The sequence below is a fragment of the Archocentrus centrarchus genome, unplaced genomic scaffold (genome assembly GCF_007364275.1).
Source record: "Archocentrus centrarchus isolate MPI-CPG fArcCen1 unplaced genomic scaffold, fArcCen1 scaffold_26_ctg1, whole genome shotgun sequence".
NCBI lineage: Eukaryota > Metazoa > Chordata > Actinopteri > Cichliformes > Cichlidae > Archocentrus > Archocentrus centrarchus.
The window spans coordinates 5,921,771-5,948,612 of NW_022060256.1; the positions used below are offsets into that span (position 1 = coordinate 5,921,771).

General features: G+C 41.2%; 2 protein-coding genes across 2 annotated transcripts in view; one reads left to right on the top strand and one right to left on the bottom strand.

Annotated features, from left to right (window-relative positions):
• Positions 1-4: 4 nt before the first annotated feature.
• On the bottom strand, positions 5-6,075 carry grsf1 (G-rich RNA sequence binding factor 1). The gene is made up of 10 exons (XM_030723540.1): positions 5,635-6,075; positions 4,206-4,350; positions 3,939-4,094; positions 3,193-3,327; positions 2,611-2,749; positions 2,405-2,514; positions 1,616-1,701; positions 1,397-1,532; positions 874-925; positions 5-472 (listed from the first exon to the last, which is right to left on the bottom strand). The coding sequence occupies exons 1-10, from the start codon at positions 5,833-5,835 to the stop codon at positions 469-471; spliced, it is 1,164 nt and encodes a 387-aa protein (XP_030579400.1). The 5' UTR covers positions 5,836-6,075; the 3' UTR covers positions 5-468.
• Positions 6,076-9,286: 3,211 nt separating this feature from the next.
• mapk1 (mitogen-activated protein kinase 1) overlaps positions 9,287-26,842 on the top strand; it is a 38,212-nt gene continuing 20,656 nt past the window's right edge. The window contains exon 1 of the mRNA XM_030723460.1: positions 9,287-9,667. Within this exon, the coding sequence (XP_030579320.1) occupies positions 9,522-9,667 (146 nt within the window). The 5' untranslated portion in view covers positions 9,287-9,521. The remainder of the gene's footprint in view (positions 9,668-26,842) is intronic.

The window sequence follows — 26,842 nt, forward strand, 5'->3', positions numbered from 1 at the left end:
TCTTTATTGGTTCAGCAAATTAAAACCACATTTGAGATTGCAGAGCTTCTGTGGATACAGGCTGTATAAATACATGTAAGAGTGGGGCCAACCAAGAAAATCAAACTAATCTAAGAGGGCCTGCAGCCTCAGCAGAAACATCCATACTGTTCTTACTGTGCATGAAAAATGGTTTAAATCCACAAACTCATTTTCTCTGAATATTCTTCCTGTTTCGTTTAAAGCAGAAGTTTTCTCAGACAGAATTTGCACATTAATGTATCGATCCTGTGGACCTGAGCTGGAAAAGCGGTTCAGAGGACAAACAGTTAAAAATCTTGCCTAAAATGAGCATTAATAGAATCCATTTGATTAAATAAAGGCAGCTTTGTTTGTGACACCAGGAATGTTTATTATTTGATGTCCATGTCGGGCTGGAAAATAAATAGCAGAATCCCGTGTGTGTGTTTGGCGTCCGCGTGTCCACGTTCACCTGCAGGAGAGAAAACACATGTAACCAAGGTAACGTCAGGTGTGGGTCATTTTCAGTCTGCGCTACGTGGTTGTGTTTGCTAATATTCCACTCGGTCCATATCTGTGATTGGTCAGACGCTGCTAAAGATTATGTGAAATAAAGGAAAAAATATCCAGGTTATGATGAACTTTGACCTCTGCACAGGCCTCAGAGCAATTTGTGCAGAACAGAAATAATAAATTCACGTCTCTTCCTGTCTGAGTCAGTTTGAGACCAAATATCTTTCCAGAAAGAGGAAACAGCACTGCCGTCTTCTGTGTTTAATAACCAGCTTGTAATTTTTGTTTCACACAAAAACTTAGATTCCTTTAAAAATGTGCATTAACAGATTGGTGTAGATGTGGCTCAGTGTTTCCTACCTTTCATCACAGTCTGGTACAGAGTTGAGAAATAACTCGATGTATCGATGGCCTAAAAATAAAAACATAATATCATAAAAACATAACATCCCCACAGCAAAATTAACTCTCAGAGAATTAAGTCAGAAAAGATTTGGACTCAAATGAACTGCATTAATCACTGCATGCTTATGAATGCTGTGCTTTTATGTGTAAGTTTGGAATTTGTGTCACTGAAGTTCAGCAGGAATTAACAATAAATCCTTAAACAGGATTCAGAGTGTATATTCCCACTGTGCATCCTGAATTCCTTTCAGGATTCTCCCCTCTGGTTTTTCCACAAAGTGCACACCAGTGGATAAACAAATGAAACATTGTAACATTTATAAAGGTAGGATTGATTTTAGGACCCAATAAATTTCCAGCTCAGTGCAGATCTGAGTTCAGGGTTAACTACTTATTTCACTTTTGTGCCCAACTTTAATCTAAAAGCAAAACTGAAGCCGGTCCAACACTGCAGGCTGCTCTAGAACAACGTCCTCACCCATGTTCATTCTGTCTCTGGACATGGCGGCCACAGCGTCTCTGTGGCAGCTGAAGTAAACGTCGGCCTCTCCGCTCGGCCTTCCGTCTGGACCGCATTCGATCAGGATCTTAGATACGACCAGAGGAGAGAAGAACTGCAACAGAGCAACACGAACGCATCAAAATCACATCCGCCTGCAGAATCAGCTTCATCGTCTCGACACGTGAACCACTTTACCTTCACTATGTCCTCTCCAGAAACCTGGAAGGGAAGTCCTCTCACGTGGACGTAGTGCAGCGGGACGGTGGAGCTCTGAGGGTGAGCTGATGGAGGAGGAGATGAACAGTTTTCAGGGGGCTCACTTAAATATCCCATCGGTTTTTAACCAAATATTCACTGAAGCTGTCCCAGAACATCCACGTTACAGATGTTGGAAAGGTGGTCCTGAAATAGTGTTTAATATTCTGTGGCAAAAAGCTAATCATAAACAAGAGCCATCACCCATGGGGGAATCCCCCCACATTAATGAAAATATAAAACACATGTAGAAGTCCGGAAAAGCCATCTTATTACCATCTGCAGAACTATTTTGTCCTAATTTGGAGTCCTGAAATCTTCCATGTTTAATCTCCACTTCAGATAAAAACAGCCAAAGGGTACAAAACATTACAGGAATATGAATATCACGCTGCACATCTTTGAAGAGTAAAGAACACTTTATGCCAAATTTCAAGGCTCTACTCGTGTTTTTGGAGTCTAGCACCACCTGCTGTTTCATTCAGACCGACTCCTCACCTGTACTCCCACCAGAGCTTTTAGGTTGCCTCACCTGTCTCACAGAGAGGAGGTGAGGCAACAGGTGTTTAACTAAACGAGAGCCTTTGAGCTTCATTTTAAAATGATGTTAAATGACAATTTGCACAACTACATCATCTCCTGATGTACTTTATGATCTCAGGTCTAACAGTCCTTGTGCTTTCTTTAATATTTATATTCATGTTAAGTGGAAGATTTGCACTTCCTCACCGCTCCTCCTGCTCACTGACTGGGAACTGGTCTGAGATGAAAACGGACTTGTCCTCCTCCTCCTGGTCGAGTGAATGTCATCACTTCTGCTGGGAAACACCTCGACGTATCTGCCGACATTACAACGAGCACAAGAACCCATAAAAATGATTTTTAAAGAAAGATGATTTCAGCGTGCTCCGTCTCGAGTCTCTGCAGCTTCCTACCTGTTCCCTATGATCTCTCGGTCTCTCTGCAGCGCTTCATCAGCTGCTTCCTGAGACGTGAACTGCACAAAAGCCTCCCCAGACTTTCTTCCCCTGGAGTCTGTGACCATGGTGATCCCATTCTCCATTATCTCCAAACCTGTGAAACACAGTTTGTTAACCTAAAGCAGCAAAAACGGGGGGACAAAAAGCTTTAAAATGTCTTTTCCTTCTAGAGTTTAAAACCATCCAGACTACAGGCCTGTTTACCATCAGTCTGCATCAGCATGAAAGCCTCTCTCTGCATTAAAAACCCACTGTCAGTATTTATTAAAGAGGCTCAGTGTCTGAAAGGTGCTTTCCTCATTACGTATGTATTCGCCACCTTAATGAGGCACAGCCAGGACTGTGAGTGATGAAGCTTTATCCCCTGAAGGTTGGAGTTTTCTTAAGTTTCTTGTTTTCATAGTGATGAGAAACCAAAATCACTGAACTTTAAATTAATAGCCAACATTCCTTTATTTGGTCTTTTAGCAAGTAAATCTGTTGAATTTGCATTGATGTGGTTCAGTTCAAATAAAATAATCTAGCAACACAGTGTACCTGAAAAAAAGTGGACAATGTCAACCTCGGTGCAGGTGAAGGGGAGCCCTCTGAGCAGCACCACCCCATCAGCTGCTGGAGGCTGCGTGGCTTTCCTCAGGATGGCTTCAGCATCGCCGTTCGTCACTTCGTACACTGAGACAGGACAGGAGAATATGTCCTCATGAGTGAAATGGACATGAATGCTTCCTATCTATTATAGATTAATCATATGCTGTGGATGTCTGCTTTAGAAGGGATGTGTTGCCAGAAGCTGCACCCTCCTCTGAAAGTGCCCAACTGTTCCTCCACACAGAGATCACAGCCAGGGATGCAGTGTTTGTCGTAACTGGGGTCACAAACCGAGCTGCATGGCCACGACAAAAAGGTAGCTGCGCACAAATACCATCTGATACAGTTTATTTTATATTAAAGAAAAAAAGGACGGACCTAAACCGACCGTGTATTAAAGGCCGGAGTCCTTACTGCAGGGCTGCAGGTTTGAGTCCGCCCCAGGCCACTTCCTGCGTGTCCAGCACTCTAACTCCACCCCTTCTTTCCTGACTCCTCTCTAACAAACGCAAAAATATGCCTAAAAATAACTCACACAAACAGCCTAAATTAAAGAATCAATAAATGAAGAACTAAATCTCCGGCCCTTAAACTGTGTGCACAAACTGAGAGCACAAAATCCAGAAACTGAAGAAGCTGAAGGAGTTTTCCTGACATTTTCCCTCTTTCACACGGGCGTCCTGTTTGGAACAAACCTTCAACGAACCGTGGGCCGAGGTACTGCCGGTGCTTCTCCAGAGCTTTGCTGACATCCTCCTCGTGCTCCATCTCGATGAAGGCTCGTCCTGATGGCCTCCCCAGCCTGTCCGCAGTCAGGTGGATGCCTTTCACCCCGTCGCGTATCCTGCAGTCTGAAGCACGGTAATGGCAGAAAATGAACCTCACATCTAATTTACTCATATGTTGTGTATGTGACAGAAATCAATTACAAAGTACAGGTGTGCCAGTCTTCAGACTCTCACCTGAGAAAAACTGCAGGAGGTCCTGAGCTTTGCAGGACCAGGGGAGACCTTTGACCTGCACGATGTACACCTCCTTGGCCTCTGGTTCTGACTCAGGCTGATAGGCCGGCAGCGGTGGGTATTCATCCTCACAGGTTCCTCCTGTCTGGAAGATGAAGAGCAAAATAAATAAATATATTGTCCCAATATGAAACAGAAATGATCACACATGCTTTTATTTCATCGCGCCTTGATTATTGTAACTTCCTCTGGCTGAGCGAATCATCCCTGGATCATGCTGTCGTTGCTCCGGCTTAAGGACAACATGAGTGTGCGCTTTTGAGGTTTTGACTCCCAAGTTGTGGAATTTGCTCCCACTGGACTTCAGATCCGTGGACACTGCTGATAGTTTTAAAAAGGAAGCTTAAGACCCACCTGTGCAGCCTGGCTTTTATCTAGTTTTATCTGTTTATACCATTTTAATTGTATCTGTTTTTATTTTGTGAAGCAATTTGTGACTTTTGTTCTTAAAATCACTTTATAAATAAGCTTTACTTAAAACCTTCTGTTGTGCATCAGTGTGAGAACTAAACTAAGCTCATTTAGTAAAGGGGTGTGAGTGCTGGTAACTTAACATATAAAGATAATTAAACAGCTTCCTCAATATTTATGGCAATTAGCTACTTTTGAGAGGACCAAAACTACCAAAAATATAAAATTAATAACATTAATTGATGTTATTAATTTTAACATCCATTAAATGCATTACAAACAATATCTTAAACCAGTGTAGGCACTGGTTAATTTACAAAACGTGACACACACAAATGCCAGTTTTCTTTTTGTTACCATTCAATTTTCTGTTATTCATTATTTTCCCTTTGCATGCCCTGGGCCCTGGGTTGGCTCGGCTGCATTATATGAGAGAGACGTGAAAAACTGTCGATCTAAATTTATGGGAGGATTCTGAAAGAGAAGCGATGGTGGCCGGAGTAAAACCTACAGGGGGAGAAGCTTTTAAAACCATATTTGTGGACAAAGTCAACAAACTTTGAGGGAATTTCTCCTGCATATGCTGGACGTGCAGTTTTTATATCGCGCTTACACTGAAATGAAAGTAAATTTAGAGCATGCTTCAGAAGGAACGTCAAAGACATGCTCCTAGAGGGACTTTGGAAGGAGTCATCAGCTTGAGTTCATGATGCTCTTTGGTGACACTGTTATAGCAGCTTTATGCTGACTAGGAGCTGAAAAACAGCCATGAAAGCTCAGGTAGAATAAGCAGGTGTTAACCTTAGGACCAGCACAGGCCAACAGATCACAGCCAGATCACAAGGAAAACAAACACAACAGAGCTCACAATAGAAATCACTGTTTCTTTTTTCTAAGTGAGTCACCCCTCTGTGACCCAAACACATGCTAACCCATGCGGAGCACCTCTGAGACTAACCTTCGTACAGAAGCCGCTCTGGCTGCTTCTCACTGCGGGCTGCAGCTCACACAGCCTCCGCACACAGGCTGTCCGGGCCGCCGAGGTCCAAGCTCGCTGCTGAGTAAACCCACACCTGCCCGACGCAGTCGGCACCGTCAGCTGTCTGACTGCGACACACCGCCGCAGTACAAACCACAGAGATTTACCGCCGCAGGACATCGTAGCCGAACCGAGCCGGAAGTCAGGTCAATCACAGTGTGTTTTACTGAGCGGACACCCGGACTGTCTGAGGTCGGGTTTCTCTTATGTCGCCGGTTAGTTTGGCTAAGTTAGCATCACACTAACTTGTAACTGAGTGCACTCACGTGGGTCAGTGACAGTCAAGGGCAGCCGTGGAGCCGTTACCGTCAGTCTGCAGCGGCGTTTCTGATATCCGCTAAGGCTTTTCACAATAAAAGTCGAAACATTAACCCGTTACCACAGCAACGCTAACAAGGACTTTTATATTTTTCGCTTTTTGTTTCATTTTGAATTTTAATTTGTTTAGTTTCCGTTAGTTTTATTAGTATTTTATTATTATCATTTTACCATCACTCCACTTTTTAACTGAATGTTATTTATATAGCACCACCCTGTGCTGTAAGGCAAAGACCTCACAATAATACAGAGAAAACCGTATCAGGCCCCTGCGGCCAGCACTCGATGAAAGAAGGGAGGAAGAACTCCCTTTTAACAGGAAGAGACGAAGAGAGGAAATGAGAGCATAGAGAGACATGGACAAAAGACAACACATGTACACATACTGTAAATGTAGGACAAAAAATGCACTTACAAGTTTTTGCTGTTTTATTTGTCACTGGTCATGTAGCTGCATCGCCATAACAGCTACCAAACAGCAAAAATTAAATACAATATATGGAAATTAAATACAATATATGGCATGATTTGTGACAGAATGATAGTAGCAAGAGTGAAAATGAAGGTTAAGATGGTGGTGAGACCTGCTATGATGCATGATTTTGAGACAGTGGCAAGAGGCACAGCTGGAGGTGGCAGAATTAATATTAATTCTCCTAGGACTAATTTTCTAATATTAATATAAGAAGGAATATTCTTATATTAATATAATATATAGGGAAATTAAGTTTTACATAGAAAAAATGCATTTTTTTAATGTTTACTTTTTTCAATTTTTGGTTTCTTGTTTGTTGTTTTAATCATGTCGGTGGCTCACTGCTATAAAATTAGAATAAACTATATTAGCAGATCTGCTATTGTTTACTTTTAATTGGTTATTGTGTGACAACAGATTCACCTGCAGCTACACTAACGTGTCACAGAGAGAGAAGCTGCAGTTTTCACATTTATATTTTTTATTATATAAAAAACACACTGTTGTGACTGTGTTTGTTTGTTTGTTGTGTTGGTTTTCAAGACAGTTTATTTACCCTTTAGAGACCAAGCCTGCTGCTCAGAGAAACGGACTGAGCTTTTATTTAACCAGGTTACAAAGGACCGGATGTCGTAGCTACAGTAAACTTGATGTTCCCTCTGCAGCACTTCCTTAAACCCACACAGAGTTTATCCCACACTGCCATCTAGAGGTTTGGCTGTAGTAAGGCACTCGTGATGGGCCTCATTCACGAATACGCGTAGAAATCTTCTCACCTCCTGGAGATTTTGAGGAAGTAGTGGTTAGTCGTGGTTTTGAGTGTTTTCATTCAGTGAAACAGGCTTAAAACAGTCAGATTCAAACATTCTGCCAGTCAGTACTTCTTTTAAAAGTCTTTCTGCTTTTCTCTCTTCTGCTCATTTTGCCTTCATCTTTTCTATTTTAATTTCCTTTTTTCGTACATTTCTCTCTCCTGCTTTTTCTTTCTCTTACTACTTTTTTATTTAATTACTTACACTTCCTCTCTGTGAATCGCCACCTTACCCTGCTATGTTGTCTGGGGGCTTTTCCCCCCTGGTAGGGACTCCCAAGGAAAATTGGTCCTGGTGAGGGACCAGATACGAGAGCCCATAAGGGTTACAGAATGGGGTTACTGGGGCCTCACCCTGGAGCCAGGCCTGGGGAGGGAGCTTGAGGGAGAATACCTGGTGGCTGGGCCTTAGCCCGTGGGGCCAGGTGCAGTACACAATAAATCGGAAGCGCCTGTAGGCGAACCTAAAAGTGTCCCGCATGCGCAGTAGAGGACGCGACAATGCCACTCGCAGTGAGTGTGCTCAGTGTTTACAGAAGTAAGTTTGTTTTCCTTCCCGCGTCCGCGTAACAGGACGCAGAATAGTGACGTTTGTGAAGTAGCAATGATGTGCAGGTCAGATGTCCGTACAGACACATTTGAAAAAAATTGGATCTGTGTTGTTCAGACTGTCATGAAAAGATCGGACACAGGTAGCATGAGGGCAAAAAAAAATCAGAACTGGGTCATTTCAGGCTGCAGTGTGATCGTAGCCTGAGAGCACATTTAACAATCAAAGGTTAAAACAAAGAGGCACGTGTCCAAAAACATTACAACACATCTATCAACACCCCAGCCCCACACAGACACACACAATTGTTGCAAGTTTTAGATAAATTCTGCAGAAGGAAAATACTAAAATATTAAATAAAATGGTATACAACCTTCCAAAATGAAGTATTCCTATCAATGTAAAGGTCACAAATCTTTGTGATGATCTGCCACATAAACTAAATCCTACCTTCTCTTCAGTGTGGTGTTTAATTATGGTAAAGAAGTACATCCTGATGGGAATAAAATATAAACAGAGACCTCAGTTTTTTTTTTATACCTGATGTTGATGCTGAAACTTCGTCATCATCACGATTATAAGCTTTGATGTGAAAATTAATATTTTGATCATTCTCCTGTAATACAGCTAAGAATGTGATAATTTTATTGTGTAAAACCTCATATAAAAGGGTCATATAGACAAGACTTCATATGAAATATTAAAGTAGCTATTGTATAACATTAATACTGTACTGAATTTAATTAAAGCCCAGCATGCCAGATCAGGTCAAGATGTTGTGTCTAGGTAGGATGTTGTGACATAGAGAAACACCAGTTTCATCAGTTACTGAGAATATTATGACATGTAGATGTGTCCATTTTGTCACTTGACTCCATGTTTGTTTCAATATCTCCATAAACAAACTTAATTATTTAACTAAACTTTATTTAACAATGTAGGGCTGCAGTGCACGAAATGCAGCAGTTGTGTGCATTTAAAGTACTTTCATCTGCAAATTGTGAAAGAAAATGTTACTTGTGGGATATTTTTATATGCTTTAAAAACGTATTAGTTTGTAGCATTACAGATTTTCTGCTACCAGGTAGGTTAAAATCTAGTGTCAGGGTAGAGGTCAAAACGTCAAATGTAATATAATAATATAACAGTATATATAATATTAGTTTTTTGCATTTCATAGCCCGCAGTTCCAATTAATATGAGCTAATTAAAAAAAAAATATTGGTCAGTCTCAAAGCTTCAAAGACTTTTAGTATATTAAAGGAAGTAGATTTTATTTACTCCGGCCTGTTCACAGGGTTTTACCTGCGTGTTTGTATCTGTTTCAGAATAAGAGTAAAGCTTTAAAAAGAAATAAATAATAAAACCCCGGAGTCACATGACCGCCTCCGTTATTCCTCGCAGCAGCAGCATCCTCCGCTGCGCGCTCCTGCCTGCCTGCGACAGCACAGCCGCGGTGTGGTCGTTCTGAACGCACGTTAACGGAAAGCAAAACCAGTCCGCACGCAGCGAAGGCCTCTGCCACACCGTAAACCCTGTGCAGTCACAGCGCCGACGGATATAAACAAACACGCACATATTTTGTCTAATCTTAGTCGCTCTTTTTTTTTAGTTTTTACATTTAAAAGCCTTTTAAAAAGCCAGTCCTCGTAATGGCGACAGCTGCGGTGTCTGCCCCTACTGGCAGCGGCCCCAGCCCCGGGCCGGGAACGGAGCTGGTCCGCGGGCAGGCCTTCGACGTCGGGCCTCGGTACAGCAACCTTTCCTACATCGGAGAGGGCGCCTACGGAATGGTGTGGTAAGTTGTACCCGAAGTCTCTCGGGCTGACACTTTTTGGTTTTTTCCCGACATAACCGGTAGCTAACCCGCATCTTTTCCGTTTCGGCTAGCGAGCAACAGTGTGAAGCCGACGGTGGTTAAAGGAAGACGGCAGTTCAATCCCTGCTGGTGGTCGCTGACTTTATGGCATTATTTTAGCCTGGAAGTCTGTTTTCTGTGGCTAGTTTTAGCTGCTATCAGTGCTGAGCAGATTGGAGCGTATCTGAGGCTGTAGGGATCGCATTAGGCGGGCAGAGGCGTCTCCAGGATTTCTTTTAAAATGGGGTGACACGGAGGGGCCCGCAGGAAATCGGAGTGATCAGAAATAAAACGCTGGGTGCCTTTTTCAGGCTCATGTGCACCTCTGTGCATGTGGAAAGTGGTTCTGCACAAAGGCGGACTTTTACTGAATAACTGCTTTGCAGAGAGGTGAAACAAATCTTTAGACTTTTACTTGGATAAAGATCATAATCCTGCTTAAGTGCACAAATACTTTAAACCCTTTTTAGCATCAAAATCTGCTTAAAGTTCCTAAAGTGAAGGCAAAATCACGTACAGGATAGTCTCTCATAACTATTGAATCATTAATGTGTATATCACTTTAATATTGCAACTGGAGGTGATTTCATTACTTGCACTTAAGGGTGGCTAACAATAATCATATGAAAATCTGAAAAATATTGAGAAACTGAAGCTCTAAAATGAACACATCACAATACTTGCATGTAAAGTGACAAAACAAGTTAAATCATGTTTAGTAAAACATGATAATCGCACTTAAGTGGACAAATGATGCAAAGGTTTTGGCATTCAAATACAACTCAAGCCACCAAGCTGACCCACTAGGCTCAAGTGTAACCCCATTATCTTTTTAAATGGCTCTGTTTATCATACTGTTTCCTATAACTAAATATTCTAAAAAGCTATAATATAATAAATTATGGTTTGCAAAAAGAAACTAACTTTGGGGATTAAGTGTCTGCCTCAAGGCTTCTGCAGCAGTGCTGCTCTGGCTCTGTTAGCCATGGTTCACTGCACAGTCACAATGTAGTGATTAGTAGTGGAAACCTACAATAAAATCAGTTGTGTAATATTAAAAAAACCCTGCATCTTTATCTCAAATTTTCCTATTATCCTTGCCACACCAGTGGGCCACTTCCTGTTTTGTGGTTTATTTATTTGTCTATTTATTTTGCAGGGAGGTGGAAAGAGGCTTTTACATAAATGTATACTGCCAGGGGTCATAAAGGACCTCACTTGGGTGGTCTAAAGTACCTAAAGTCAAGTATTCTTTATGCATGATAGCTGGATAATTACTGATTTATTAATATGAGTAATGTCCCTTTAATATTGTGGCTGTAAATGGTTTTAGTTCCTTTTACACTGTTGTGTAGCTCATACAGCATCATCTAACTTTATTTATATCATCAAATCTACAAAATAATAACAACTAAAGCTTTAAAATGGTGTGGGGTGCAAAGTGCAAAATATGCCAAATTTATCCCCAAATTGGTGAATTTCCCTCCATCCAAAAATAGAGACATGGAAGCAGAAAGTAGCATGACTTAAAAATACTTAAAGTGGACACAGAGCTGTTAAAATAAGATAAATAATAAAAAAGATTTTCAGGTTTTACTCAAACATTTATAGAAATACAGTTCTAATCAGCACGGTGGCGCAGTGGTTAGCACTGCTGCCTCACAGTTAGAATAACATCTGAAAGGCCTGGGTTCGATTCCACCTTGGCCCAGGCCTCTCCCTCTCTCTGTGTGGAGTTTGCATGTTCTCCCCGTGCTTGCGTGGGTTTCCTCCGGGTACTCCGGTTTCCTCCCACATTCCAAAGACATGCACTTACTGGGGTTAGGTTAATTGGCTACTCTAAATTGCCCATAGGTGTGAATGTGAGTGCGTGAATGTGAGTGTGAAAGGTTGTCTGTTACTCTGTGTTGGCCCTGCGACAGGCTGGCGACCTGTTCAGGGTGTACCCTGCCTCTCGCCCTGTGACAGCTGGGATAGGCTCCAGCCCCCCCGCTACCCTGAGCAGGATGTGCGGAAGCGAATGGATGGACAGTTCTAATCTACTTATACTCTACTGAATCCTGGCTCCTGATATTGTATTTTGTACTCCAAACCAAAGTCTTAGCTTCTTACTGTTTTGTAGATTTTAATATGAATCTACTAATAAAATGGAGCTGTATTTGTAGACATGATGCTAGAAATAATGAAATCATCTCCAGCTGCATTATTAAAGTGATCTGCACATTAATGAATCAGTCATTATGATTTTATAATGTATTTAATTCTGCTTTCACTTTAGAAACTTTAAGCATGTTTTGGTGCTGTAACGTTAGTATTCTCAGTCTGTTTCAGCAAGATCTAAGAGTCTAAATACGTGCTTCAGCACTTTGCAAATAGTCAATTAAACAATGCTCAGTCTCTTGTGCAGCACCACTTTCCATGTCATACCGTCTTAATTACCGCACAAGTCTCCACGCGAACCTGAAAGTCATACCTGATATTTTCTAGGCCAGTTTCCTCAATCAAATATTCTGATTTCCTGTTCCACCTCATTTAAAACGTCCTGGAAATACCCCTAGTGTGTAGGCTTTATAGTGATCTGACATTACTATATATGATTTTTTTTTTGTTTGTTCCTACATGTGGTTAGTCCTCAGTTGAAGTTGCTTGGTGTTGCACAAAATGCCTGGAAAATTTATTGTGGGAGTATCTCAAGGGGTTTTTCTTGTAGCTAAAGGCAGATTACATGCAGTATATGAAGGATTGTGCAGGAAAGAAACACCATGGAAGCTGTATTTTCTACCTTTTTTTCTACTTTATGGTATGCTATCAGGGGTGCAGTTCTTCACCATTTTACTGGTGCTTTATCTTAGTAGTGTATATTCCCACGCAAGAATGGCAATCAAAGGTGCCTTAATTTTAACCACATTTTGTGGTGTATTAAGCCAAACTCTGCCCTCCTCTTTGGAAAACACTTCTCGCATCTGTTTCTTTAGCCTGAAGGGATGCATCTGACCTTAAATGTTCACACTGTACTGTGTTACATAATATATTGTCCTTGTGTCAAACAGCAGTAGTGTACTTCTTTTGTCTTCTGTAGTTGTTGAGAGGAGCAGGCTTTTCTGAGAACAAGCTCTGACACACAGTCTGCCCACGGTGTAGATGCACAGCAGGTTGTTTTAGCACCTTTTCGTCTGCAAACTGTAAAACCCACCGAAAGCACGCAGCCACTGTTGCTAGTTGTATGAACAAAGAAATGACTCGTAGCTCAAGTCAAGCCCGACTGAAATACATTTTTCCACGTAAGGACGTTCAGTTGTAAAGAGACATCTGTGTTTTTACAGTAATACTTAAAAGTATGTGTTGCAGTTATCATTATTGAGGAGCTGAGGCACATAATTGCAGCTCGCATCAAAAGTACTTTCAGAAATTCACCTGCTGAGACAACTTTTTAAACACTGTTGCACACAAATATTACAGCTGATATCTGCACAAGCTACACCAACAGCTTTTATTTGTGTGTTTGCAAAACTTCAGTTTAACCACAAACGGGTCAGTTCGCGGGGCTGAAAACTGATGGCGATGCTTTGTCTTGCTGCTCTCCTCGTCTTTGTGTTCAGTGCAGCACTTGTTTGGAAGGTTTTACTGCAGGCACAGTAACATAATATCTCAGAGCTTCTGTACTAATATATAAAATTGAAATAACAGTAGTGGCCAGCACAATCGTACACTCTGTCTTCAGCCAGGCCACAAAGTTAGAAGAATCAAGAGGTGCCCAACCAGCCCAAAGGACGCCAAAGCACGGCATGCACCAGGTTACAGCATGCAAAGACTTGAAGTGAAGCAGAGTATTTAAAAATGCTGATCCAATGTTCGGAGCAGTATTCCCGACTACTTTTTAACTAACCAGCATTTGACCGGTGCACAGCGTCATCCACGTCAACCAACATGCTGTTGTTTGTTGGGACTGTACACAAGCATGTTTGTGCAGGTTGCAAACCCTTCTGCATAGTCAAATACCCATGCAACCTGACACAGCTGCTGTGCCATAAATTCACCCCAATGGCTCTCACACTGAGCTGCTGTCATTTATTATCTTACTAATACCAGCTCAGTAAATTATTGGATTTTTATATTTGCTACAGTTTGTTTGTAAAGCTATATTTAGACCTCAAGGCTGTCGGTATCTTAAACATGAAGGAACGATTGCGGTCTCTTCCTCACAGTGAGGAGCATGACATTAATTTAACACTGGTATTGATTTGGTACTCAGTATCAACATACCCTCTAAGCCACGGTATCTATATTGGATCGGCATTGGAAAAAATTTAATGTGGTGCATTGCTATCAATTACATCCTATTTTGTTTCATGAAGTATTATTGTTATACTAATTAATGAACTGTGTTTACAGCGCATATTACTGCCAAACAGACAGTTATACTTTTTGAGGACTGCGTCACTGTAGTATGAAGGTAGGAAGGTGGATTTAACGTAGAGCTATAAATTAAACAGCGGCGCCCTCGGCCAGCAGTTAATGCTTATTTACTACAAGCAGTGACAAGATTTGAATCTCATCTCTGTTGCCTTTCCGCACTTTGCTGGTCAGTCAAACATGCACGGGTTATAAGATTGAACTTTTCTTCAATGAACTTTGTTTCTGTCACCCAAACGTGGCTCCTCTCTGTGTGGTCTCTGCACTTCCTGCATCCAGTAACTCTCAAAGTACATATTTTGGAGCACCCTTCTTCAAGATCTATTTTTGGGATGATGATGATGATGATCTTTTGTTTGTCTGGAGCTTTGTCATCAGTATTTACTGGAGCTAATTGTAGTACTACTCCTTTAAGGGCCTTTTCAGACACAGCATGCTGTGACCAGTTTCAGGAATGTTTCTGTCCATTTGAGAGATGAATCTGGGCAAGTTTGAACAGGTTAAAACCAAAACTTGAGCTCATATGCCTTTAAATGCTAGTCTTGGATTTTTCCTTCCTTAGAGACTCAACCACAGAATTTTTTTAAAAGTGTATCTTATTTCCTGATGCAGCAGCGGGCACAGACGGGGCCATCATGGTAAATGGACTAGTTCTTATATAGCGCTTTTCTACTCAGATATGAGCACTCAAAGCGCTTACACAACACGTTCACATTTACCCCATGCACACGCATTCATACAAGCACTTCCATGATTAATAATTAAGCTAAGTGCTTTAATCGTCTAACATTCACTCACATTCATACTCCGACGGAACGGTCGGAGAGCAACTTGGGGTTAAGTATCTTGCCCAAGGATACATTGGCACGCAGCCTGCAGTAGCCAGGAATTGAACCACTGACCTTCCAATCAGTAGGTGACCTGCTCTACCTACTGAGCTACAGCCACATCCCATTTGACTGAAGTTTCACAGACTGGAGTTATTTTTTTAAATTCCCTATGATGCCAAAATCTCTTAGCTGACCCCCAAAAAATGTTCAATATGACTTGTACTTTTTGTCTTAGATAGAAAGATATTAAAGAAATGTGGCAGTTCTTCAGTCTTTTTAATGAATTAAGTGACACCTTATACAGAGTTTTCCCGGTATAAAGCTTTTCACAGAATGGTCTTTTATTAGCTACTGACCTGTTATTTTAATGCTGCCTTTTCCGCAGTCGACCTTGAGCACTGTGTGGGGATTAAAGGTACATCTTTAGAGTGGTTTAGGCTGTATTTGTTGGAGAGAAGTTTTAGGGTCAGTTTTGGAGGCTCAGCTTCTCCCTCTGCGTCGCTCTTATGTGGAGTTCCCCAAGGTTCTGTTTTGGGACCAATTCTCTTCTCCATGTACTCCCCATAGGATCTGTTTTAAAAAGAAACAGGTTCTCCTTCCCCTTCTCTGCTGATGATTTTCCCTAAAGGGAAATAGCAGCACCTTGTTAAAAGTTCTGTTAGACTTTCAATGACATCAAACCCTGGATGGTCTTAATTTGGCTAAATTTTAATCAGAGCAAGATCAAGGACATGATATTTAGAGCCATTCGTTTCAGCGACTCAATCAAATAAACAGATTAATTCTGTTGTAGCCCTTTTTATCTTTTACTAGTATTGAAACAGGTATTCATGCTATTATTGCAACTCGACAGCACCCTGTTGGTGTGGATCATGCTTCCCTTTATTAGAACCCATAAGATGGAGCATATCTCCATTGCCCTGGCCTCCTTTCACAGGCTTCCTGTGCTTTTTAGGATTGTTTTAAATTTTTATTGTGTGTTTTGAAAATCCCTTAATGGTTTGGCACCACCATATTTTGCTGATCTCTTAAGGTCCCTTCAAGGTCACTGAGATCTTTTGACCCGTTACTCCTCCGTGTCCCAAAGATTTTTCAGCCATAGACTCTAAACTGTGGAATGAGTTGCACCCCTGTGTTAAGCTGGCCCCCACCTTGCAGATTTTTAAAACTTAAAACTTGTGTTTTGTCTTTTATTACGTTTTTTTTTTTTTTTTTTTTATGAACAGCACTTTGGTCAACAATGTTGTTTTAAAATGTGCTTCATAAATGAAATTGGATTAAAATTGCATTGAGAAATCTTTGGCACCTCTCCAAAGTTGTTTTAGCCAGCATTAAAGGAGAATCATGAGCATCAAAATGGGAACATTTTAGAATCAAAACAGCAATTCAAACAAAACAAACAGCACATAAACTTAAACAGTGACTTTGACTTTCAGCTTTTCTCTCATCCAAAGCCGTTGGATTTTCCCGCGCCACCATATCAGACAGCTAAGCTGCATCGTTTTGGTTTTCAGTGTGTCTGAACGCTCGGCTGGAAACGCACTCAGCTGTAGTCCACATACTTGTGCTGGTTTTAGAGGCGTATTTAATGTTTCAGGCTGTACCAAACTCTCTCAGTGGCTTTAATAACGGTGTAATTCAGGGTATGTTCAGCACTAGCCCTGGTCCAAACTGTGCATGCTGAGTATCAGAGAATTAGTCCTACTTTCTAGGAAAGTAGAAAGGTGAAGGCCTTTCTACTTTGTGTGAAGGCCGCTATCCCCCTCAGCCCTCTCTGTGATTTGTGAAGCTGGATCTGGTGTACCAAGGCTGCTGATGAACTTCCATCACTATCAGCAAACTGTTTGCCTGAGAGCTGGCATCTGGGCTCCACAATGCCCCCACCCTCTCGTCTCCGTCTGCGTCCCCTCCTGACCCTGACCCTACCCACCATACTGCTATCCCGGCTTTATATGTGCAATATGCTTTTTGCTGAGGTGTTTTTTGGAACCTCGTAAGGTGTTCTTTATGAACACAGTATGAGATGATTTTTTTGAACCTAACTATCCCAATGTATCTCTTTCTGTCTCTCTGCTAAAGGTAGCGCCGTTGTGAAACGGTTGCATGACCTCAGACATCTGTCCCCCCCTGTCTGTGTTATGTTTTTGTTTTGGATGGATGTTCTGTTAACTGCAATTTCCCCATTTGTGGGACTAATAAAGGCATTCTTGATTCTTGATTCTTGATTCTTGATTAGCAACAACAATAAAATCACCAAAACGTTTAGTGTAAGCAGCTGATGTTGCTAACATTAACATCTTTTAGCTTCGCTCCTACTTTCAGCACCCATGTTGACTGTTTGGATCCAGCCAAATTCACAATAACACTGCTCTTGTATTTCTGTGGTTAGATGACTGTGTCAGCCTGAATGACACAGTAATCATCCACCGTCCTTGCATTCATAACCAAAACGCTGTCTGTGTTTCTGCAGTATTGTACAGTGTCTAGAAAAAAAGTGTTTGTAAAAATTGAAAGCATGTAAATCTGCTCTAGTAGCCTCCCAAACTGAAACGATTAGACCAGATGCCAGATGTTAAAAAAAAACACCCTTGGTGAGAAATATTTAGGTCCAGAAGTAGGACTCTGAATTTAACCCCGTAATTCATAATCTCTGCCAGAGATGGACCACAGCTCACTGTGTGTTATCATGTGGGATTGGTTTATGAACTGTTTAGTAAAGGTCCATTACCCAGTAAACGCATGCAGACTGATGGCTGGCTGTAGACACCCGCTGAGAAACCCGTGTCTCAATATGTAAGTTGAAAGGGAATTTAGAGGATCTTAAAGAGAAATTCTCAGTTTCAGAATGAATTCAGTGACACCTGAAACAAACATTACTGCAGTCTTTGCTCTGGTTCAGGTCGGAGCCCAGTTGTTCCACTGACTCTGGCAGTGTTTCTGTATTTTTGGCGTGCTTTGGTGTGCTTCAGAGGCAGTTGGAGTGAGTGCTGTGCGAGCCCCAGCATCCTTGTGCTCCTCTTGCGGTGTGCTTTTTGAGACCTGTGGTTTTCAGCCAGTTGGTCATGCGGTTTTGATGTGCAGCAGCCGGCGAAAGTGTTGCAGCGTGCACTTCACAGACATCCCTCGGTTTGCATCTGAAATATTTTTAAATACCATCAGTCGGTTCTTTGTGAGGCTACGGTGCTGTGGTGTTGCTGCTGTGTGAACGGCTTCCCTTGGGCTGCAGTCAGCAGTGCTTTCAGTCAGTAAAGCAGGATGTACTGTTTTGTTCTGTACATTTTCTATAAAGATTAAACACCACAGTGCACAGTAAGACAGATTTGATTGCTAGAAAGTGAATTTGAAAGATTATAAAGATGACTGTTTCTGCATTTTTTTAAATCACAGAACGAAACCTGTTAATAAATGAATAAATCTGTTAATGTAGGCCAGAAATGTTGGTTTGGCCTATTATTGTTAGTTATTTTGAAGGCAAAAGAACGAGATTGGGGGCGCCCGGGTGGCTTAGTGGAGAAGCCGGTGACCACGTACGTATGCCGCGTTGCGCTGCGGGCGGTGCAGCAGGTTTGTGTCTTCCCCTGTATCTTCCCCCCATTTCCTGTCACTCTCCACTGCTGATTAAAAGCTGCTGTGGTCAAAAATGCAAAAAAAAAGGGAAAAAAAAAAACAAGATTGCAAATGCAAGCAGTAGAAATGAGCTTTCCCTGAAGGGTGGCTGGGCTCTCCCTTAGAGACAGATGAGTTCAGAGTAGAGCCACTACTCCTCCACATTGAAAGGAGCCAGTTGAGGTGGGCGCCTCCTTGGTGAGCTGCTCTGGGCATGTCCTACCAGGAGGAGGCCCGGGGCAGACCCAGGACATGCTAAAGACATTATGTCTCTCGGCTGGCCTGGGAACACCTCAGTGGTCCCCAGATGAGCTGGAGGAGGTAACTAAAAAGAAAGGTCTGAGCTTCCTCGCTTAGGCTGCTTTTTCCTTGTTTAGTTGACTAAGAAATTAGTCATCAAGAACATCCCTAGTCAAGAACAGCCTTCAGTCTGGGTCTAACTTCCCCTCTGACCCTGTGTCCCCCACCCGCTCCACCCCATTTTTATTCAGTCTTAATTTGAACTGAATCTAAAGACTATTTAAAGTCTTTTATTTAAATACATGTCAATTTAAATGTTCAATGTAAAATATTTCTGCACCTAATGGTACATAAACTGATGTTGGATACTGTGTATGTGGTTCTAGTGACGGCAGCTTTGTGTGAGCCCTCGAGCAATTTAGCTGATGATGCAAAACATTACGCAGAGACATTGAGCATGACATTGAGTTAAAGATGCAAACTTAGTGGCTGTGGAGCCTATCCCAGCTGCCGTAGGGCGAGAGGCAGGGTGCACCCGGTACAGGGTTGCCAGCCTGTCGCAGGACTTCACATAGAAATTTCAGACTTGTAGAGTCAGCATGCTAGGAGGAGCTGTCAGTAGGCCTGTCACGATAACAAATTTTGCTGTCTGATTAAGTGTCTCAGAAATTATTGCGATAAATGATAATATTGTTTAGAGACTGTTTTAAACTAGTAATGATAATGACATAATAATAATGCTAGTACATCCTCTCAAAGATCAAAATACTTTAATTTTAAAAGAACACTTAACACTGGAGCTGGAACACAAAATAAACAAAACTAAAAACAAAAATAAAATGGACTCTCAATCTCCGTTAACAAAAAATGCACTTGAATAAAAACTAAACACAACAAAAAAAACAAACTCGAAATAAAAACTACATTCAACCAAAACAGTATGGATTATTAAGTCTGTAAACTAAATTGCCCTTCAAAAAAATAATAATTATTAGTTTTAAATGGAGAAGATGGGCAAAGCTGCCAGTTTTATAAACAAAAAGTGCAAACTAACAAAATGCCGGCTTTTCCACAATATTAAAGGTCAGCATCTCTTTAACGATTAAGCGAACAACGCTGTCTGTGAGCGCGCACCATTTCGCACTGGCCTTTTTGTACGTTGTCTGTCAATTAAATGCTCCAGTGATGGTGGACTGTCGGGAACTTGAAGACGGAGACGGCCCACTGGTTGTAGTTTTTTTTTCCCAGCTGGGAAAACTGCTTTGGATGATTGTGCTTTAGGTGCAGGTGCAAGTTGGTTGTATTGCTGCTCTTAGGTGCTACCGTTTTATGACAAATGCGACATACCGGTTCGCAAAGGTTCAGCGGTTGGTTTAAATCCGAAGTGCTCCCACACCGCTGCTGTTGCGTTCGACTTTGAAACCAATTTCACCAGAGTTAAGATTTTGCCATCCAGTGTCTTCCGTAGAAAGAGAGAGAGACTTGAAAAAACAATAAAGCCAACCTCATTTTAAGTTATCGTGCGATGAATTGATTTATTGTTTATCGCGACAGGCCTCGCTGTCAGCAGTAATACATGGCTAAAATATGTTTGAAAGCAGTTTTGTCTTAACTTTAAAGTCTTTCTAAATGTAATCCAACAGTAATCATCTTTTCACTACTTGAGTTCTTTTGCAGGTTTGTTTTGCCACCAACAGCTGATGTAAACTCCTCCTCCTTAAAGCGCCTATTTTTGGACCAAGAGTCCCGCTCTTGTTTTTGGTCGTCACCACCGTACACCATGATTTTGGTTCTCAGTGATTTTCATTATTTTTGCTTTCAGCAGCCTCTTGTTGACGGCGGTCGAGGCCGCTCATGTCAGGGCATTCCAGCCGACGCTCCACAGATTGGCGGTGCACTGAGCCTCTTAACACCGTATGCTTACACAATCACAAGATACTGTATCGCCCTCTGTGATAATATTCAGAAGCTGCCATGGCATACTCTGCCTTTTTCAGCCCGCCCACATGAGCAGTTAGATCATGGGGGAATGCTGCTGAAGTGGCTCATGTTTATAAAAAGTTTTACATCACAAAGATGGGAGGCAGTTGGTCAGATTCACCTTTTGTTCATATCAGATTGGAAGAAGCAAAACTGTAGGAGGGGATATCATTGCTTTTTCAGTAGCTAGTATGGCCACTGGGGGGAGACTCTGGTTCCAGCTGGTCCTGCAGATGGCCATAGGACAACGGCCCTTTCCATGACCTCACTAAATTGTTTCTGGTGAAATTTATGTGCTCATTCATTCATTCATTTAAGATCACACTGAACATAACAGTAAATGCCCATTTTGTAAATTTTGGTCATTTTAAGTGCCGGATTGTCCAGGAAATGCTTTTGTCAATCACAAGCCGTTAGCCAATGAGACAGCCAAAACGCTCAGCTCGAGGTTTCAGAACGGGACTTTACAAACCAGTGGGGGATGTCATGGTGTCAGCATCCATCTTTTATACTGTCTGTGGTAAAAGCCTAGCAGCACTGAGCACAGAGTAGCATATTCAGTCTGAAGCAGCTCCAGTGCTACACAGAAAAGCACCGTATGACAGCTGGGATAGGCTCCAGCCCCCCACACAACCCTGAACAGGGTAAGTGGAAGAAGACGGATGGATGGACTCTTGCAGGTTGATTTGTTTGATTAAAAACAAATAAATAAAAAAGTTAAACATAATACAGAAAGAAAAGTGAAGCGCATACGGGGTTCTGGCCAGCAGTTGATTGCTGAAGTCCCTGATGATATAAAAGCATATTTGCTCAGACAAATAATAGAACGACGACATAAACATGACTCCAGATCAAGATTAAACAAAACTAAGTTTAAAAACTAAAACTATCAATAAGAAAATAAAAACTAGATTTTTGAAAAAGATGAAAACTGCCCATCAAACAGGTTTTAGCCAGAGCCGGAGGAAAAATCATCAGCATTATAACATTTCATTATTTTTAACCTTGTTTTGTTAGTTGGTGTTTTATTTACCTAAATTTAGACGTCTTTGTCCATCAAATAAAACTATGATCAGGAGTCGACAACTTTTACTGTTAAACCGATTTTTTTTTTTTGAGCAGTATTTGTTCCCAAAAATCATGTGACTACACTAGGGGCGTGCGATATATTTCATCTACGATAATATCTTAATTGCCATGTTAACGATGTGCGAGCTGACATTATCGAGTGTGCTGCTGACTGGAGAAAAAAACAGCATTCAAAACGCCCCGAATCCACAGGTTCACTACTTCACGCTGTAGTATAGGCTGCTGTGGCCATACAGTGCGCTAGCATAGCTGCCTTACACAACACACCTAAAGCTGGAAATGAGTGAACACACTGCGCCGGGGGAAGAAATTCAGGCTCGCAGTCGACCGCCTTAGATTTAATTCCTAGGCAAGGATCATCTTCACTGGTGTGGAGGTGGTTTGGATTTGAAAAGACTGACGTTGCTCAAAAGACGGCAGATTGCAGACTTTGTAGAGTTTGTAAGAAAGGTGTCTGGCAAAACACAAACTCAGCAAACTTTAACCAACCCCCCCCCCCCCCAAAAGTGGCAGCCCTAAAAACTATTTACAGCAGATGAACACTATCTGAAAGTCATGTCCTTAAGAAACGGGGAAAAAAATCCAGCAAAGATCTGACACAGAACCTGAGAGATGCATCTGGACCTTCAGCTCATCCACCTACTGTTCACTGAAGCCACATTACAGAAGAACTGATGGAGTGATGAATCAAATTTTACATTTTTGATTCATCATCAGTATTTCCCATTTCCTAGCAAAATATAAGGGAATGAGTGGTGGCTCAAGACTTTTGTACTAACATACAGGTCTACTTTGAAATAGAGAGCTCCGTAGGCCACTTGCGTTTGTACAAGTGAATCAAATTAAAAATACCCTGCTTTGCTAATAAATTAAAATTATACCATAAGTTTAATTTAGACTAAAGTCCAGCTGCAGATTGAGCACACAAATCTAACAAGAATAAGCACTGATTATTTCTGTATTCATATTCATCTAGTTTGCCACAGTCGCAGGGATCCAGTGGGTCGATTTGAACCATTCTCTTTCACTTGCTTAAAAAAGTGGCAGCAAAAGTAGTAGCCAGAAATGTGGACACGAGGGTGCCGAACGGCCCAATCACAGTCATTGGTGGTGCAAATTACAATGTGGGGTTCAGCAGGGTTTGGATTCATGGCGTAGAATTAAATCCCTCGTGGAACCTTTTGTTTATATGTGCAGGAAAAAGCCTGCTGTAGTACCAAACTAATAAGCACCTCTAGGGTCCTAAGACTGTGAACCTTGCTGTGATCTGAGTGTTGTTTCTTAAAGAAAGTTGTGTTGAAAGTTGTGTTTGTGTTTGCCACAAAATACCACTGACATCCAGTATGGTAAAGGCTTGTTGTCTGTAAACACTTCATCCTAAATTTATTTGTCATGCACGTCTTTCTCTGGTGATTCTGACTCCGTCTCGAGTCCTTGACCTGCCTGATTCTCAGCCACTGCCGATGCTCTGCTTCGTCCTCTTGAAATGCCACCGTGGCGCCCATCTCCATGGCAACTCCTCTGCTTCTGACATCAGTACCACCACTCTACAGCCAATGGGAGAGGGAGGGAGAGAATGAGAGCCTTGACACTCTGAAATCCTGTTGTGCAATTCAGAAGGAGATGTAATTTGTGTAATTTGGGTGGCTGTGCCTGCCAAGACAAGCACGGCGACTTTTGGTTCAGCAAAGCTGTAAAACATTCAGGCACTGCTCTTCTGCACTGATGACTATCTGCAGTCATCCTCATGATCTCATACATGCACGTTACAGATTTTACTTGTTGCATCCACATTTCTCGGTAATTCTAATTAGAATGAAAGCAAACCCCACTGCTGATGATGCATCAGGACTGTGCTTATCAAAGGAAATAAAAACAAATGCATCAAGTTCATGCAAAGGGAAATGCGCAGAAGTGTCTTTGATTGTATCAGTTGCTCATATTTTTACGTGAAAGTTTGCTTGTGGAGGAACAGGTTGCCTTAAAATCAACACGTACACACAGGAGTGCTATCATGAGTACTCATCTTTTTTTTTTTTTCTTTTTCTTTTTTTGGCTCAAAATTGGTGTCTTTTTAGAGAGGTTTTTGCTGAAGCAAAGATGTTGTGTATCACGATAAACTGTGGAAGATTTTTTTCTTTCTCAAGAAAAAGTCTCCCGTCTTGGATTACCTTGAGTTTGACCATCCTTTCAGGTGAAGAGTCTAAATTATCTGCATGAATTACAAAGTGTGCTTCAGTAAACAAACAAAATGTTAGAGCGCCCCAAGATGAACAGCAATGACAGGCTGATATTTTTGTTAACTGCTCCATATATGAAGTGACATAAAGCAATTAAAGCTCCTGAAAATGACTTCTGCTGCCAAAGGCTCAGAAATATCTCATTTAAAAGCACAAAATTGCTACATTTTAAAAGGACTTTAGGACTTTGTAGGTCCACAACAAATGATTCATTATAATCTTCACATTACTCCCACAGTGAAAAAACACCTTTTTACAATTTTCTGCAGCGTGACGTCTTTAAATGTGTTTTTTGTTCATCCACCAGTGTTCAAACCAACAGACATTGTGTTTACTATCAAATAAGGTAAAGTCCCAAATCCTCTAAGATTCAAGTTGAGGTTTGGTATCATAAATATAAATCCCCTTGGAGTAATAAGTATGGAGCCAGTGACAAAAACCTTGTATTGGACAGGTTGAATCCTGATTTGTGGAGAGTGGCGGTGCTTTCATTTGCACAGTTTGTTGTCCATTTCAGCAAATGAATCACCTTTTTGATGAAGGCCTAAATATGCTCAAAAACTCATGAAATTCTGAATACGCACCTGGCCTGGTGAAAATTTATGTGTTTTGTTGGTGTCAAACATGGACAGGGCAAAGGTTTTACATTTTGAGGTACAGCTTCAACGTAATTCAGCAGTGTCATCTAAAATTCAGTCTGGAAAGCCTTCAGGAGTTGGCGTTACTTTATTTTGAAAGCTGAGTTTTTGTCAAAAAGGCGTGATGTGGCGACATGGCGAATTTCGATGTTTCACCACGAAACACAAAATTACTCTAACTGTAACGGCACATCTGCCTCAGACTTCACAGGATTGATAAGAGTCCCACACTGAACACATTGTTATGCCAGTAGTCAGCAATTGTCAGAGCGCCACCTAGTTACAACAGAAAAGGTTGTGTATTATTCTTTGATGTACTGCTACATTTTATCAGATGATCAACGTGATCTTTGGTGAGTTCAGTCTAAAGACCTTGGTGATGTTAAACTGTGAAGCTTTTGAATTTTCGTCAAAGGGCACGTTTGTGGCTTACAGCTTTAATATTAATTGGATTTGCTCATTCAGGGATACAAGTGTGTCCTTTACTTAATTGGAAGAATTTGAATTAATGCTAAAAAACACCATCTGAATCTGAGGTTCGGGTGTTTGGTCAGAACCTTGGAGTTAGAAGCTGTGCTGTGGTTGCATAGGAGAGGCAGCAGATTTATGGGCAGAAAGCTTTTTGTAGAAGGGCTGATATATTAAATGTTATACATTCCTTCCCATGAAATAGGATGGGTACCTGTGCTGCAATAACAACATCCAAAATAAACTGAATAATGCTGTTTTATTGGTTTAATGGGAAAAAGAAGCTAAATTCAGCCTTGATTGGAAGGCTGTTGGTGATAACTGTCACTCGAGCACAGATGGTATAAAAGGTGGACTTATCTTTGGTTCTGAGAGGTATGGAAGTGCCTTAAATCTGCATTCTTTTTAAAGGCCACCAGTCGGCAATACCTGTGGTTGCCAAAAGGCCTCTGGTCCTGTAGAAGCCTATGGGAAAATGACCCTCAGACTTGACCTCTGTAAACATGACCACCAGTAAGGTGTTCCTCTGTAAACACCTGTGGGCTCGATCACGCATAAAAGGTCATACTGAATCAAACACTCAGTCAATTTTGTAAATTTTGGTCATTTGAAGTGTCAGGAAAGATTATCGATTGTTTTTTGGTCTAAATTTGATTGGTTCAAAAACTGGGTTGTGATGAATCAAAGAAATCATTGCAGACGGACGTAACAGATGGATTTAAATGAACCGCATAAATTAAATCAGATGTCGTGCAAACTGCTGTGATCAAAGATTCAAATGTAAAACCTCAAGTGTGTGTGTGGGTGTGTGTGTGTCTGTTTCCATTAAGCCTGTTGTATAATTCAGTTCATATGTGAAGAAATCAGAAGAATGGAATAGTTCACAGGAGTCGGGGAAAAACAGCTTGTTTACTGCTAACTAATTTACTAGCTGTTTAAAAACTAATTGACTTGTCTCAAAGTAGGGAATCACTCAACGATCAGCACTGACATAACATGGAACTGAACTGAATGCCTTGGCCTGTCGGTTGGGCCACTGACACCAATGTTATGCTTCTTTAATAACTGGAAGCCATCTGATAATCTTTTTTTTTTTTTTTAATGCAGAAAGACCAGATTTGTGCTGGTTTGAGATTCAGTTTGTCACAGATGGTGGCAGACTCAGTATCTTTGGGTTTTGAGCTGTTGTTTGGGCAATTTTTGAATATTTTATACTCAAAAGGATCAAATAATGGAGACAACAAGCAGCAAATTTAAATGTTATTGAAAATAATCATTAGTTAATAATGAATAATGAAGCTGGTTTGGAAGATAAACACTTGTCCTAAAGTTTCATCATTTTCCTAACAGACAGCCGACACACTCAAACAACCAAGTTGTGTTAGCGACAAAATACAGTATAGTGATGAGAAGTGGATAATTACAATCACATTAAAGCCTGTAATGGTAAAAATATTGAACTAGCACAATAGCACACAGAAATATAGAGCTGGGCCCATGAATACACACAGTGTCTTGTGGGGTAGACGTGTCTGGTTTCCTGTGTGAAATAATGCCTGTGGGTTAATTATTTATTCCATTCAAGTGTATTTATTTTTTTATGTTGGTGGC

Coding starts and splice junctions, on each gene's coding strand:
- grsf1 (XM_030723540.1), bottom strand. CDS start 5,835: ATGTCCTGCGGCGGTAAATCTCTGTGGTTTGTACTGCGGCGGTGTGTC. Junction 4,095..4,205: donor CCTCCTGCAGTTTTTCTCAG/GTGAGAGTCTGA, acceptor ACCGTGCTTCAG/ACTGCAGGATACGCGACGGG. Junction 3,328..3,938: donor CGGCCCACGGTTCGTTGAAG/GTTTGTTCCAAA, acceptor GTCCTGTCTCAG/TGTACGAAGTGACGAACGGC.